A 15,936-nucleotide genomic window follows, 5' to 3' on the forward strand; every position below is an offset into this window, starting at 1 on the left:
TTATACATGTGCTAATTTCTATACTACCATATTTGTCTGGTAATTTCTTTTTACGCTATTTGATACCTTACTATGTGTTGTATATTGTGGGTAAGTTTAATTAAATTCTACATGTAACTTTTTCAGTAATCGTGGTTTTTGTGATTTTTCCTTAATTTATGGTAACCAGTGTAGTTCTGTTTGAATTAAGAATAGCTGATTCTTTTGCTGCACAATGTCTTTCCAAATTCTTTAACTTTTGTTACCTCATGCCTCCCTTAAATTCTAAAAAATTTGCTGTCTCTAAATTTTGTAGCTCAATTTTTCTCTAAATTCTAAAATTTTGCTTTAGGCAGCCTTTTTGCAGGCACCTTTTGCACCTTCTCTGGTACTAACACTGGATAAGCTCTAAATACATGTTGAAATTTATTTTTTTTGGGGGGGGGACTCGGATAAGCCTTAAGCATGCACAGGAAATAGATGTAAGTATAATAAATAACTAAACTATAAAATTGAACTTCCCTACATCCAATAGATGCAAAATAAAATTTAGCGAAACAACATGTCTGTAGTCACCAATCTCACACACTTTACCTTCACTCATAGCAGTAACTTCGTAATTTTCAAAAATCTGCTGGTGAATTTCGACAGCAGACAGGTTTCTTGCCGACAGAAAACATATCATTAACCGTACCTCACATGTGGTGGGTGATTCGATAATCTTGAACATTTTAAAGACACAGAACAGACCGTACTGGTTACCTATGCAGCTGCAACTGAGTATAGGTGTTTCCAAGGAATGCCGGGACACAGTGCAAGTACTCGTTGTGCCACCTATTAGTATATGAAACAAAATGGCCCTTACTTAAAAAACACGCTGCATACTTATGATTTTACAGATAATGATCTGATTACATTGCTTTCTGAAATGCCATCTGGAGATAATTTAATTTGCTTTTGTTTCATTAATGCACTTATTTGTGTTTTGGTATATATGTTTTAAATGTACATTTTCATTTTCTATATTTTTTATTAATTTTTAGTCTGAAAACAATGTTAACCATAAATGGGATATTAGTCTCAAAACAGCATTTTGTGTTGAATTGCTGTAAACAATGTATACTTTTCAAATTGTGAAAAAGCAATGACACCTAGAACCATCAAATTTTAAATAACATAATCCTCCACCCAAGCATGGGCACCCGGAAATTCGAATTTGTTTTATTATCTATTTTATATGTTATAAAACTTTAATGAATTTTTAAACGAACTCGATGATTACAATGCAAGCAGTGGCAACACTGTACAGAAAAAAGCATTTTTATCTGCAGAGCGCGAGACTGTCTATCGGAAATTTTAAAGATATGATGTTTTTAAATATTTTAAGATTTTGCTGTTGAATCAAGTTTTATGTGTCGTAAGCACCAAGAATTGGATATTTAATAAATAAAGTAAACACCAAAATGTTAATAATAAAAAGATAAAAAAAATTTGTAATCTCAGTAAAATTTTTTGCCATCTCAGTAAAATAACTGAACATTGATATGATGAACTGACAAGACTGGACAGAAAAAAAAGTGTGCTTGCTCTGCAACACTTACACAGCTTTTCTTTCATCTGCTGAACGTTTCTGTATGGAAATCAATGAAATATCATGTTTCTTTCGTAACATGATACGTATTACTGCAGGTTTCAATGGCACAGGGCGCCATTTTTTTTCCAATATATTCCTGTTACAAACACTTTATAAAAGCTAATTCATTTTAAACATACTCTCAGCTATAATTTTCAAGTAAAGAAACTTCTTTCAAAGAATCTAAGAAGTAAAGATTTAAGCTTTCGCTCTGTGAAGCTGGTCAGTAGGCGAGGTGAGGAACCCAGTGACGTCGCATTGCTCCCCAACAGGGTTTATGTTGGCATCATTCCCCTCAAAAGTATGAACCAGCATTTCTTTTTCTTTAGCCCTGATGTGTAAGTCCTTTATTTTTAAAGTTTTTCTATAGGTCCTGTAGAATTGCATTTCTTCCCCATAGCTCTAAAAAAGAAGGAAAATAAATTGACATATAGTATCAAAATTCTGTTATAAAAATAGAATGTAACATATTCAAAACTACTATCTTTTTAATCTGATATAAATTTAGAAATCAAACAGTCATTTTGATATGGAGGGAGTAATACTTTAACCCTTCAGTTGTTGTGATATTAAGCAAGTCTTTCTTCACCAATAAGCACAATATCTGTTGGCTGTAAATATGTAATGCAAGCTTTTGCATTCTTTCTCAACCACTGTGTAACTGGAATACAAGATGAGCTCATTTATGACCCAAGGTAAATGTGCTTATACATGTGATATGCCAGTTGCACACAAACTTCCGTAAATAAATTTACAAGTATAAATTTGAGGACCATTGGTTTTGGATATGAAAATGAAATTTTAAAGCACTGAATTTATAAAATGAAATTAATTTTAATCAATTAAAAATGTTTCTCTTCCCTCTTTCTGGAATAACATTCTTGTACAACCCTATGTCAGAATGTCTTGCACCTACTGTACCTTTATAGTGGCCAGTTATAGAAGTGACTGAATTTCATGTAGATAGAAGTATGTATATCTGTTGTGCTCTGAATATGTAAATATATTTTACTGTGAATTATATCCTTATTATTTTCATGTAATTTACAAAAATCTGGCTGTGATATAATTTAGAAATTACTAAAAATAGGCGATTAAAATTATTCATATCAATTTATCACCAAAAAGTACAGAGTAATATTCATTTGAAAGTATTGTAACTGTAAATTAAACTAAAATCTTCTATAGTTTGGTGAGATGATGTATTATTGAATGCTTTCTTTAAAAAAATTATTCTGTGTTGATGATCATGATCATTTGAGTTTTACCATTGAATAGAACGAAACTCATCAAAAATAAAAATTCATGATTACAATCTTACTCCGCTTTCTTGAATCAAAGATTTTAAATCTCGGAACAATTGAAACAAAATTAAGCATAATACACTAAACATATTCAGGGTTAATGTACTGTTTGTAATTTTTTACTTTAGGTTTTTATTAATTAGTTTTAAGGTAGACTGTTTACATTAATAATTGTATTTTAACCACATATCTAAAAATTAATTGGGTTCAGTCGCTGTTTTTAAATCTGTCTATCTTTTTTAGATATAGTACAATCTGCATCTACCAGCCTGTTTAAACCATCAGTAATATCTCCAAATGCTGTGATTGCTATTGCAACGCTGTCTGTCATCTTATTATTAATAAGTGTGGGAACCTTTTTATGCATCAAACGTAAATCAGGTATTTCTAAATTAGGCACTTCATATTTCTTTTATATTTTTCTGGCATTGATTTTCAAAAGATCAACTAATGTGAGATGCTATCAAAAAATTTATGAAGTTTCTTTAAAATATTTTTTACTAACATTACACCTTAGTCTGTTCCATCACTCTAAAAATACTGTATTTCATAGTAAACATTTATTCCAGTGTCATTGTCATAATTTGAAAGTTTTTATTGAAAGCCATCTTTTGTTAAGTGATTTAGCATCATATGCAGTCCTTTGGTACTTACGTATTAACGCAACCAGGCCAAAATTCGCATAAATTGCCAAATTTGGCGACCCTACTTACGGCAACCCTACGTGTTATACGTAGTTTTGTAAAAAGAGCATGTGGAGATTAACAAAATTTCCGTGCTAATTTTTGTAATTTATGAGAAAATAGCAGTGTACATGGATAAAGTCAAGAGTGTGCGCAATGCCATTTTTGTGCAATTCTGGGATGTTTTTTTAAGTAAAAATAAGTCGACGTGTACATGGTTATGGCGAATATGGTTTTCAATCAGTGCTAAAAGCAATAGCCAAAAGATTTCCGCCGAAAAAATAATTCTGCAACTTATTCAAATTCGAAACCGGAAGGGTTTAATTGCTATTTTATATTTTAAAACAAAATAATATAAAAAACTGTATTAAAAATTATCTGTAATTAATAAATGTACATTTTCTTTCTATTCATACTTTTTTACTCAAACTTACAAATAGCACCAACCTGGTTGCGATAATACGAAAGTACCGTCCTTTTTATGGTCTAAATCATTGGTTACTCAATGGGGGCAGTGAAAGAATGCCAAGGGGTGATGAACTTGTTTTGGGCGGTAGGGAATGATGAGCATGTTTTAATATTCAAACTTATTTTAAAAAATCCTTCCAAAATTTTTTAAATCGATTATCTGATTTACACCATTTTTATCAGTAATAAAATGAATTTCCAGTACAGCTTCCCTCATGCGATTCTAAGAATGATGAGAAGAAGCTGTGAAAAATTCATCTTCACAAACAAAATAAAAACATCAGACATCAGAGCCAAGTTTCCCAAACATCAGAGCCAAGTTTCTGAAGGTACCATTTATTACCAAACTAACATTATAAACAATTTCAAAAATAAAACAACTCATTTAATTTAAAATGAATTGTTTCATAACTTAAAAATATAAACTAAAGTAAATGAAAAAGTGCGATATTTGTCGATTTATCGTTTGTGCCTGACTAACGGAAAAGTATTTACTTTTTATGCAAGATATATAAGCCGACCCCCAAAATTTAGCTTTACAAAAATTTCCAGAAATTAAATTCTCTGCTTATTCACGGTATGTACAGCAATTTGTTTCAGAGTGGATGTTTTGGTAAAATATTTGTTTTATGGCTTTATTTTATTTTCAAAGTATTTAATTTAATACTTTTTGTTGCTTTTAAATTTTTCACCTAGTTTAAGGACAATATTAATTTGAAATAGATTTTTCTATGTTTTTTTATAGCTTATAAAATGTTTATAAAATGTTTATGAAAATTTTCACCTATGACCTATACAATTTTTTTTTCAGCTGTATTTTGATATAAAAATACTGATAAGTGCTTAATGTCCAAAAACACTTACAGAGTACCATTTGAGTGATATTACTTAAGTACCTGAAAGTGGCAGGCAGTAGCATTAGATACTAATACTCAGATGTTTAAAGATGCCTAGAGTATATGAATAATCTAGTTGAATGCCTGTAGGTGCTGAAAAGTAGTGACAAGGTTTATTGCTCAGAACTTCTGTACTAAAGAGAGAAAATAGTGTACTTAATTATAATGCCTTCCAGTTAAAGAAAGTGTCTATTAAAAATGTATTAATGTTTACAGTGTACCTAGTTATGTTATTTACATGCATATTGCATATAATTTGAATATTTCAGGGAGAATTACTAGAATGCACTAGATTTTGGGTTTTTAAAATAATAATAATAATAGTTAATAAACAATAATACCTAATAAAAACTGGATTTTTTTCTCTTCTAGTTGTTAAAAAAAAAAAAAAGCATGCTTTTTCAGAAGCTATATTTAACAATGTATCCTGAATCTAAACTGCTATTGCAAATTAATTGTATAGACTTTTGTCCTTAAATTTGAAAAACACACTTCTTGATTTTTAATTTTTCCCTTTTATAATGCCAAAAATGGCGTACGTGTGCAAATAGAATGGTTGTTTTTCATATCAAATAACAGGACAAAGATAAAATTTGTTACAATTATTATACCTTCCTTTTCCCCTTTTTTTAAATATTTTATTGAAATGCTTTCACTTGCTCTGTAGATTTAACTTTTGATGCATTTATTACTATCTTCATTTTTGGTTAACTTATTTTTGTGTTCATGTAATTTGGGATTTTGATGCACTTTTGATCGTTTTATACTGTTAGGCAAGAGTGTAGCACATCTTAATACTTTGCAAATCAGCACACTTTTATCTTTATATTTTGTTTGGGTTTATCCTTTTTTATATTATGTTTCAATAATTCATAAGTTACATATTTCATCATTGCTTTCTTCTGCATTTACTTTAAAAGTAATTGTGTGTTCTCAGCCTTTTATGCTTTCAGAATATTTTTTTTTAAAGTTTATCAAAGGAAATTTTGCTGACTACTTGATCTTGAGTTTTTCTCAGCTCTTTATTGTTTTATTTTGTCTTTGATTTAAATTTCAGGTGGCTTTTTGTAGTATGCTGGATTTTTTCTTTTTACTCATCCTCTCCATTTTCATTGGGTATCCTCTAGAGGAGTATTTTGATAATTTCTTCATGCTTTAATGTGAATATAGTCAAATGCAGGTTATTTGAACATTTTTAGTTTCAAGGTCAAACTAATCTTCTCTCTCTTTTTTTTTGAAAGGTATTTTTCTTGCTGATAAAAATTATGATAAAAGTAAGATTAAAAATACATTAAATATCATTATATTTAACGAGGAGTTAAAAATTGATGTAAATAATCCTGAATATCTGTTTCTGAATAATGCCAAGATCCCATTTGTTCAGAATGAACAGAAAATCAAGTAAAATGAAAGCATTTATTCAACAATGATTTAGCCCATCAAAAGTTTAACTTTTACATTAAAAAATATTTAAAATAATAACAATTATAATTAAAATATAATGTAAAGAAAAAGAAAATCTCAAAGGTTTCAGATTTCAAATTACGTCTAAAGGGATTTTTTTTAACATTTTGTGTGTTACCTTTATTTATTAAATATCGTTCTTTGCTAGACTAGAAGAGAAACACGCTAATGTGACAATCAAAATCGTAAAAACAACCTTGTATTTAGCGTAAGTATAATGAAACACTCAATCGATTTCGAGGGCAGCTAAAGGTCCCTCCTCATCAGGAGAAAGAAATACCTAGAAAGAAGAAAATAAAGGAGAAGGAGTCTCAGAAGCACATGGTCCTTATCAGCACTGCACATGGTTTTAACTGGATTTTTAATCAGAGTTGCACTGGCCGCCTACTTTTACTGAGCCAGGCTATCTGATCAAGCATAAAGGACAAGAAAAATTAGAGAAGTTAAAATAGGGAGCGAGGGGCAAATGCACCTTCACGCTCTAAAGTGCTCAGTATATCCACATATAAAAAAAAAAAGGTATCATTTTTGAAACAAGCATACTCAAGTATACTTGTATCTTGGTTGTCACAGCAAGATCAGCTGGTGCCAGATGGTGATAACTTGGTAGCAAATGCCCTTTTCAGCATATATCTATCAACATATGATGTCTCTGATAGTTGAGAAATAATAAGACAGAAGTGTGATTTTTTTTTAGGATTGTGCAATGTATCTGAAAAATTGAGCATCTTACAAATATTGTATAGAATACAATTATATATTGCCATCGAAGATGTGTAACAGAAGTATTATATTCAAAAGTGCACATAGGCAGTAATATAGATATAGACGACCGCCTGTATCTGGTATTGCTTAGATTGGCTACATTTTTTTCAAAGATGTTTTTCGTGAATCTAATTATTGTTACCAAATTTTTAAAAAAAATGTATACAGTTCACTTAAAAGAAGAGTGTTGCTAATCCATATTGAAAGCACTGATACTTCTGCTTCATTCAGTGGTTATCTTTTGGAGTGTAGCCATTTCGTGTACATATCTTCCTCTTTAAAATTTATCTTAATTTTAATTATAATTTTTTTTACCAGATTAATATTTAATAATCACACTTGTGTGCAGAATTAAGATAATTTACACATAATGTCAAATATCTGAAAAACTGATGGACAATCTGTCCATGTCTGTTAATGAAATCTGGCATTATTATGATATTTTTATAACAGAGAAAGTGATGTACCATTCAAAAGTCCAAGTTGCAAGGATATCCAAAATTCACATTGTGATATCGAATTGAAAATGAATCTAATATGGGTCACAGCTATACAGGTCGCAGAGTGTGACAGCATGGTGGGCAGGAGGCAGTTCAAATATTTGAAAAACTGATGGAGAGATTTTAATGAAATCTGGTATGACTGTGATACTTTTATAACAGAGATGTACCATTCAAAAGTCATTTTACAAGTGCATAATTATCAGTAAAGCTCATATTACAGGATGCCCAAAATTCACGTTGTGATATTGAATTGAAAATGAATCTAATATGGGATATGGTTCCCTCTCACAGACATACAGGTCACAGAGTGTGATGGCATAGTGGGCAGGAAGCAGTTGAGGAATCCATATGCAGTCAATCCTACTCCTGCAGCAAGCAGTATTCAACTCAGGTTGGTTCTCGGAGGGGGATGATGCGATGACATTTCCATTCCAGCCATCGCATTCCAGACATACAGTATAGTGTGTGGAATGCTATATAGGGTAAGATCTAGCTGGCCAGAGCATGCGATGATCTAGCTGGCCAGTGTCTCACTTTCCAGGTTATTGTCGATCACTTGAGCCCTGCATAGATGAGTGTTGTTGTCCAGTAACAGATAAAATTGTAAAATATTCTGCATTTCTGTAATAGTAAATATAATTAAAATTATGAGGAAAAAATGAAATTACTATTTTCCCCCTTTTTTGTATGTTTTATTTTAAGAGAACATTTTAAATAAAATTTTTGTTTTGCTTCATAACATAATTCAATTTAAAAGTTTCATTTGCATGACTTGAATAAAATGATGTATTGCAAATATTGTCATTTGCTGTACAGTAGAAGTCCATTAGTCCGGCATCCAACATTGCGGAATGCCCGATAGTCCGGCATCGCTCCGGAAAATTGTAATAATTTTGGTTTTCTCCAAAAGTGTGTCTTTAAAGCAAATAAAACCGCTCGAGAGCTATTCGGAAGTTTTTGGGGTAGTTCGAGATCATCCGGAAGCGCTCGGTATTGTTCGGAAACAATTAGCGGCCGGCTAGTCTCAGCTGTCACAACAAATTCAGGTGCAGTGCAGCTCCGTTAATCAATCACGAAGCGTCTTCGCCATTTTTTTGTGCGTTGTTGTTTTGTGCCCTTTCACATCGCAGTAAACGTAACTTTTGAAACTGTTTATAAAAAAAGTGATTTTCGTTCTAACTGTACAGTGACCATGTTTTCAAAACCTAAGCCTTCAAGTTCAAAAGGAGAGAAACGAAAACACGTAACACTGACTCTCAATCAGAAACTAGAAATTTTATACTAAACGCCAAAAGTCAAGAAAACAAAAAGACATTCGTGACTTTTTTAAATCTAAGTGAAATATGTTTTACAGTACGTGTACATACATTATATGAAATGTAAAATAAACTTTGTTGTATGTATTTGCATACTGTATTTTTAGTTTAATTATTAACCTAATTGTTCTCATAATTACCGCCCGATAGACCGGAATTTTCGGTAGTCCGGCACCGAGCCGGTCCCGAACGTGCCGGATTATCGGACTTCTACTGTATTTGGTTTTGCAATACATTGTTTCATTTTCACTATTATTCAATAATTTTGAGAAAATTTATTATGAAGGTATTTTCAAAAGCTATAACCTTAATTTGAATTCTGTGCTCTTTGATTTGGTTAAATAATGACATTTTGGGATTTTCTTTTTATGAGATTCAGTTGAGAGAATGCATGATTTGTAAATGCAAACTGTATATTTAATTTTTATTGTGGAATGTAAATATTAATATTTTAGCCATTGGATTAATTAAACATTTCTAGATAGCCATATTGTATGTAATGAAAATTTTACGATACATTTTTAGTATCTGATTTTTTAAACAAATTTCTTTTTATTTTTAATTTAGGAAACCATTTGAAAGCTAGTTATAAAAATGTGGAAAAAGGTAAAATTTCATTTTGGTATTTTTATGTAATATAAAGAGCACAAATAGCTTAGTGAAATATGTTCTCATGCTCATATTTTCATTTATTGTTTTAGTGTTGATTAATATTTGTTACACAAAATAATGAAATGAAATTAATCCTTGCTGAATAAAGGTTATTCATATGTTAAAACTGTTATTCTGTCAAAATAAGAAAGCTGCCTTACACAAAATAGACACATAATTAAGCATCTTTAGTGTTAAATGGGAAGAGAAGCGTGCCGATATGGAAATTAAAAATATTCACATCAGGAAACTTATTTTGATACAGATTTTGAATGAACACTTTTGAGCACGATCAGAAAGGCTCAATGTAATGTATCTCGGCAATGTTGTGTTTGCTCATTTGCTAGGTAAATAATTGTAACTACTTACCTGTTGATAAAATTTCATCTCATATGCAAAGTTTTTTTTTTAAATTCACAATGATAATTTAACATAAATTAATGGATATATATATATATAATGTTGAATGATCTAAAATTCACTTAATTCAAGAACAAGTTTTTTTTAATACTTGCACAATAGCTGCAAAGTAAGATAATAATAATTTATTTACTAAAAAAATATTGATTATATTATCTCCTAATATAAATTTAGTAGAAGTATCACTTTATTCGTAAAAAGCAAATTTAAAGTGAATTAAATTTTAACTAATGAAATTTAATTGCAAACAAATAAATAATTAATTATTGCTGCGAACTAATCTACGTATCTTGGCAATGTTGTGTTTGCTCATTTGCTAAGTAAATAATTGTAACTACTTACTTATCTGTTGATAAAATTTCATCTTATATGCAAAGTTTTTTTTTTTAATTCACAATGATAATTTAACATAAAGTAATGGATATATATATATTTAAGAAACATTCTCTATTCGTAAAAAGCAAATTTAAAGTTAATTAAATTTTGAATAATGAAATTTAATTGCAAACAAATAAATAATTAATTATTGCTGCAAACTAATCTACAATATCATTGAAATTCTGAGAGCATATGTAAATCAAGTGCAAGAATCAAAATCCATGATAAATATATAATTCCAAAAAAAATTTTTTTAATCCTAAAAAAATTATAAAAATGCATAAGTGAATAATTGTTGAGCAGGCGGGAGACACACACTTATCAAGGGGAAGTTGTCTCCAAACCTAACTCTTCAATTATTCAATTCGTGTTTCGTCATCCATGTAGACAAGGGTAAAAGTGAAATACAAAACCAAAAGTAAAATCAAATGTAGTGAATAACTAAAAAGAAATTTAAACAAGTGGAATTTTGAGAAATTAGCAAGTAAATGACTAGAATTAAAATTAAAAAAAGGTCAATTAAGAGTAGAAAACCAATTTTTTTTTTTTTTAAACCAAAGTAATTTAAAAACTCTTGCCTACAGAAAACTTCCCCCGACACGAATTATGCATATAAATCAAAAAGAAACTAGATACTATCTATAAAAAATCCATAAATAATACTAAAATAATACTAAAAAGATGAGTAAATAGTAAGTTTTAATTTACCAACTATATTTTAATTTGGAGAGTGGAGCAGCATTTGCCAAACTAAGTGATGTAAAGTAGTGTGTTTTTGCTAAATTTATAAATAGAGGGTGCTAATATAAGGTTAAGTTGAGTGTTAAGCTGCTATCTGTTTTAAAAACCTATTCTCTAAACTTTTAAGTAATGTAAAATGTGTGTTTTGTTGCAGAAATGTTGCTAACTGTGAAGTATTGTAAAAATGTGTAAAAAAAATATAAAAATGCTAACTGTAACAATATGTAAAAAAATTGTTGCAAACTATTAAGAATTGTAAAAAATTGAAAATGTTTTTGAAATAAAGTACGAAAAAAAAGTTTTTGAAGTAAAATTAAATAAATTTAATTTAAATTTTGAATTTTTTTTAAATGTTGTTAATTTAAGAAATTTATTGTAATGTACTTAATTTATTAAAACAGAATTTCAACAGGTTTAATCAAAACTTTACTAAATGTAAATAAATAAATAATAAACTTTACTAAATGTAAATAAATAAATAAATGTAAATAAATGCCAAAAGTAAGGAGAATTAGAAAAAGATAAAAATCTTCACTCAATTTGGGCTATAATTGAGACTTTTGAAAAGAGTTGGCCCTTCATTAGTAAAAGGAAATAATCCAGTATTGATTAGATATACATTCTTACAAATTAATATTTACAATAAATATTTACAAGATAGTCCTTTAAACTCTTAAAAATCCTCCATAACCCTCCAGTTAAGGTGAAAGGTAATGTTATCATAAAGAGTCAAAAAATTATAAAGAAAAGTTAATGTCTGCCTTTTTAATATATAAATTAATAAATTGTGTTGGGACTTTAAGTTGAACATTAATTAGCTTTATTATTTCTTCCTTTAAAACTTCTATTGCAGTACATATATTTTTTATTCTGATTGTTTGGCTATAAAAAGTGTTACCTATTACTTTTGTAGAGATATTAGAGTTCCAATTAATTAGTTTAATAGTATTAAACTAGAAATTCCTCCTTTTATCATATAATTTAATTTTGCTGTGTTTAATTATGAGCAGGTCTAGGTATTCAATAGTATTTTGATTTGTATTAGTTTTATTAAGTGTTAAGTTGGTGTATTTAATTATGGCAAAGCACACTAGGGCTATCTGCCTAAGGGGAGGGATGCCTTTCGTGTAGAACTTTCTAAGGGAAACTGGCTCGTATACACGTTACACATGGGGAAAACCACAAAAACGCCCATGCAGCCAGCCCGTTCGCGGGATTCGAACCTCGGACTGAACTACCAGTGTTCAGCGTCTTTACCGCTCGGCCGCTGGTGGGCCTTATTAAGTGTTAAACTATTTGGGTAAATTTTGAATTGTTCAAAAAGCAGAATTATTATTGAAAGTTATAATATCATCAATGTATATAAGTGTATTTGCAAATAATTTTAATTCTTTCTTGTTCAAACTTAGTTGGAATTTATATTCATAAGCAAAAAGAAATAGGTTACATATTTGTGTAGAACTGTTTGCTCTCATTGGTATTCCTCTCACCTGCTGAAAGATCTTATTATTTAATTTAATGTAGTTATTTAATAATGCACAATTCAGGTAAGTTTTCCATCTTTCGAATCAGAGGATGTCAGGAAAAAGTTGTGGGAGTTGCATTACACTAGTGAAAATTTCTTCTAATGGTAGACAAGTATAAAGTTTTCAAAGTTATAGCAGTTAATGTTCTTGATTTCTAAACTTTTAAATTTGTTGAGAACTGGAGCATTATTATAAATAATCCAACTATAGTTGTGTTGCTTGTTAACTAATTGATGAATTAAAATACAGATTTTTTTCAAGTTTAATTGTAAATATGTAATCTATATTCTTTTTATAATTATTTGTACCATTTGCTATAAATCTAAATTTGAGTGGTGATTTATGGAATTTAGGAAGAGCATATAGATTTGCTAATCTATCGTAGTTAGATGGTTGTGAAATTTGTTGTTTCTTATGAATTGCTTTTAGTTTTTTGCAATGACATTTTCTTGTGTATTGGTAAGTTTGTAATTAATGACATTATTCAGTTCAGTATTAATTAGTGAGACATAAAAAAATTTTCAAATAATGCTGAAATTATTACTGGCTTTGTCAATTTTGGTTATTCCGAATTTTTGTTTCAAATCTTGCAATAGAGGATTGCGAAAATTCCATGGCAAATTGCTGTTAAATTCAATCCTTCGAATTCTTTGCTTCAGTTCTTCTAACACTTTATGTTTCCATAAATATAGAATATGGAATATTTAATTTGTAACTAGTTTTTAACTATGAACTCGTCTGGATTTTTTTCGAAACTTTTAAAACTATGATTTATGCCAATTTTCAGTAGTGGTCTAAATTTGATGCCTTTTTCCATTACATTTCTTAGAAGCTGGTTTTGAACTATTGTTAAATTGCCAGTAACAATATATTTATGAAATTCGTCTACATAGTCTTTGTATTGAAGCTCTTTGCAGATGCTGTAGAAGCTAGGTCATGGTGGTTAATTAGCAATTTGCTAAGAGATCTTTGATACTTGAAAGCTGGTGAGATTTGTACTTTAGTAGCTGGAAATTGTTGTTGACATTTTTTTGAAAATTTTGCTGAACTGAATATTGTCATAGTTTGGATATCTTTAATAGTTTGCAGCCATTTTTTCACATAACATTACAGTAAGCGTTTTTGCACATTTTTACAATACTTCACAGCTAGCAACATTTTTGCAACAGAACACACATTTTACATTACTTCAAAGTTTACAGAATGGGTTTTTGAAACGGATCTAACAGATAGCAGCTTAACACTCAACTTATATTAGCGCCCTCTATTTATAAAGCTAGCAGAAACACACTACTTAACATCACTTAGTTTGGCAAATGCTGCTCCACTCTCCAAATTCAAATATAATTGGTAAGTTAAATTAAAACTTACTATTTTCTTGCCTTTTTAGTATTATTTATGTATTTTTTATAGATAGTATCTAGTTTCTTTTTTATTTATATGCATAATTCGTGTCGGGGAAGTTTTCTGCGGGCAAGAGTTTCTAAATTACTCTGGTTTTCTAAAAAATTTGGTTTTCTACTCTTAATTGACCTTTTTTTTTTTAATTTTAATTCTAGTCATTTATTTGCTAATTTCTCAAAATTCCACTTGTTTAAATTTCTTTTTAGTAATTCACTACATTTGATTTTACTTTTGGTTTTGAATTTCACTTTTATCCTTGCGTACATGGATGGCGAAACACGAATTGAATAATTGGAATCAGGTTTGGAGGCAACTTTCCCTTGATAAGTGTGTCTCCTGCCTGCTCAACAATTATTCACTTATGCAAAGTTGTAAATAATGGTACTTTTGCATGAACAAATTTATGTCATTTACGCTTTTAGAATAATACACAGCAATGTCGTTTTTATGCTTTTAGAATAATATTCAATTTTTTAATATGCAGTCTGTATGAAATTTTACATAAGTTTTTTTGATTTATAATTAACATGTAAAATATGACGTTACAGTAAACTGTTCATCATCTTAAACCTAATTTCTTCATATTTCTATGCACATCAAAATTTTTGTTGGTGTATGTATTTTACTAGAAATAATTAACAGGACAAAATATTTGTTTTATTTAAAGAAATTAAAACTGCAAAAATTTAGAGTATACTGGTAGAAGGTTGCAAGAATAATTTAACTAATATTTCTGTGCAGACGATTTTTTTTTTCTTCTTGTATTTGTTGAGTTGTAGAAACTGCATTATAATTATGCAGTAATTTTAATATTATTACAGATTAAGAAATTTTGCCTTAAAAAGTAAATTCTCTTGAATGCTATATTAAGTGAAATGTATATTGATAACATGCATTTTAATAGTGTGCATTTTAATGCAGTTGTATATATAAAAAAGATTTTGCTATTCGTTTGACTTTATCATTTTACTTTGTAAAAAAACAATGGACATGTAAAGATTTAGTGCAAGGGATATGTTTATTTTTATAATTTTTTTTTATATCTTTAGGACTTTTAAAGAAATTAAATAATTGTTTAGAAGTATTCGGAGGCTTAAGAAAATTTTAATTTTCTGTATATTTTGTAGGTGAATTAAGCTGTGAAGAAGATGATGCTTCGAAAAAGCATATTCAAGTGCTTATTCTTTATTCTCATGACTATGAAACTAAAAAGAAGGTTCGAATGTTGAAGGATTTTCTTGAACTGTGTTTAAATTTTAATGTCATTCTGCCTGATGATGAAGTTTCAGAAATCCTAATAAATCCAAACCATTGGCTAGAACACATGTTGCAGTATAAGTGTTCTAATGTGGGAGATTTTTGTGACTCTGATAAACGGATAATTATTGTTGAATCAGATACTGATATATTCTGTGATAATTTTGATGCAGATTCAGCAGTAAGTGAATTATTTTCTTAAATTTATTTAAGATAAAATATGTTGTAAATTTTGTGGAAAGTTGTGCAGATTTTAATTTGCATAAAAAATTGTGATGTCTGGTCAAAAACTTGCTAGTATAATGAAAATTCTGCTTTTCTTATTTTTTAACTGATTTCCTCTTACATACTGTTCAAACCTTTGAACTCAGTAATTGAATATAAATTATTGACATAAAATAACTGAGAGGCATTTTTGTGATTTTTCCCAGTGAATAACTTTAATTTGAACTAGTTTCTCTTAACTGTTCAATAAACTGACCTATGTCAAAATTTCTTTGAGTTAACACCAAATGTTTTTTGCATTTAAAAATTCTTGCTGTGTACTA

General features: G+C 29.2%; 1 protein-coding gene across 2 annotated transcripts in view; it reads left to right on the forward strand.

Annotated features, from left to right (window-relative positions):
- The window catches only part of LOC118201281 (uncharacterized), a 66,080-nt gene that overhangs the window by 40,229 nt on the left and 9,915 nt on the right, over nt 1–15,936 (forward strand). For both annotated transcript variants that reach the window (XM_035373349.2, XM_035373348.2), the window contains exons 7-9: nt 3,160–3,297; nt 9,579–9,617; nt 15,259–15,569. In XM_035373349.2, coding sequence (XP_035229240.1) covers nt 3,160–3,297; nt 9,579–9,617; nt 15,259–15,569 — 488 coding nt within the window. The remainder of the gene's footprint in view (nt 1–3,159; nt 3,298–9,578; nt 9,618–15,258; nt 15,570–15,936) is intronic.

This window comes from Stegodyphus dumicola, chromosome 1, assembly GCF_044657685.1.
Source record: "Stegodyphus dumicola isolate Sdum_Otavi_A_Nest chromosome 1, ASM4465768v1".
Taxonomy (NCBI): domain Eukaryota; kingdom Metazoa; phylum Arthropoda; class Arachnida; order Araneae; family Eresidae; genus Stegodyphus; species Stegodyphus dumicola.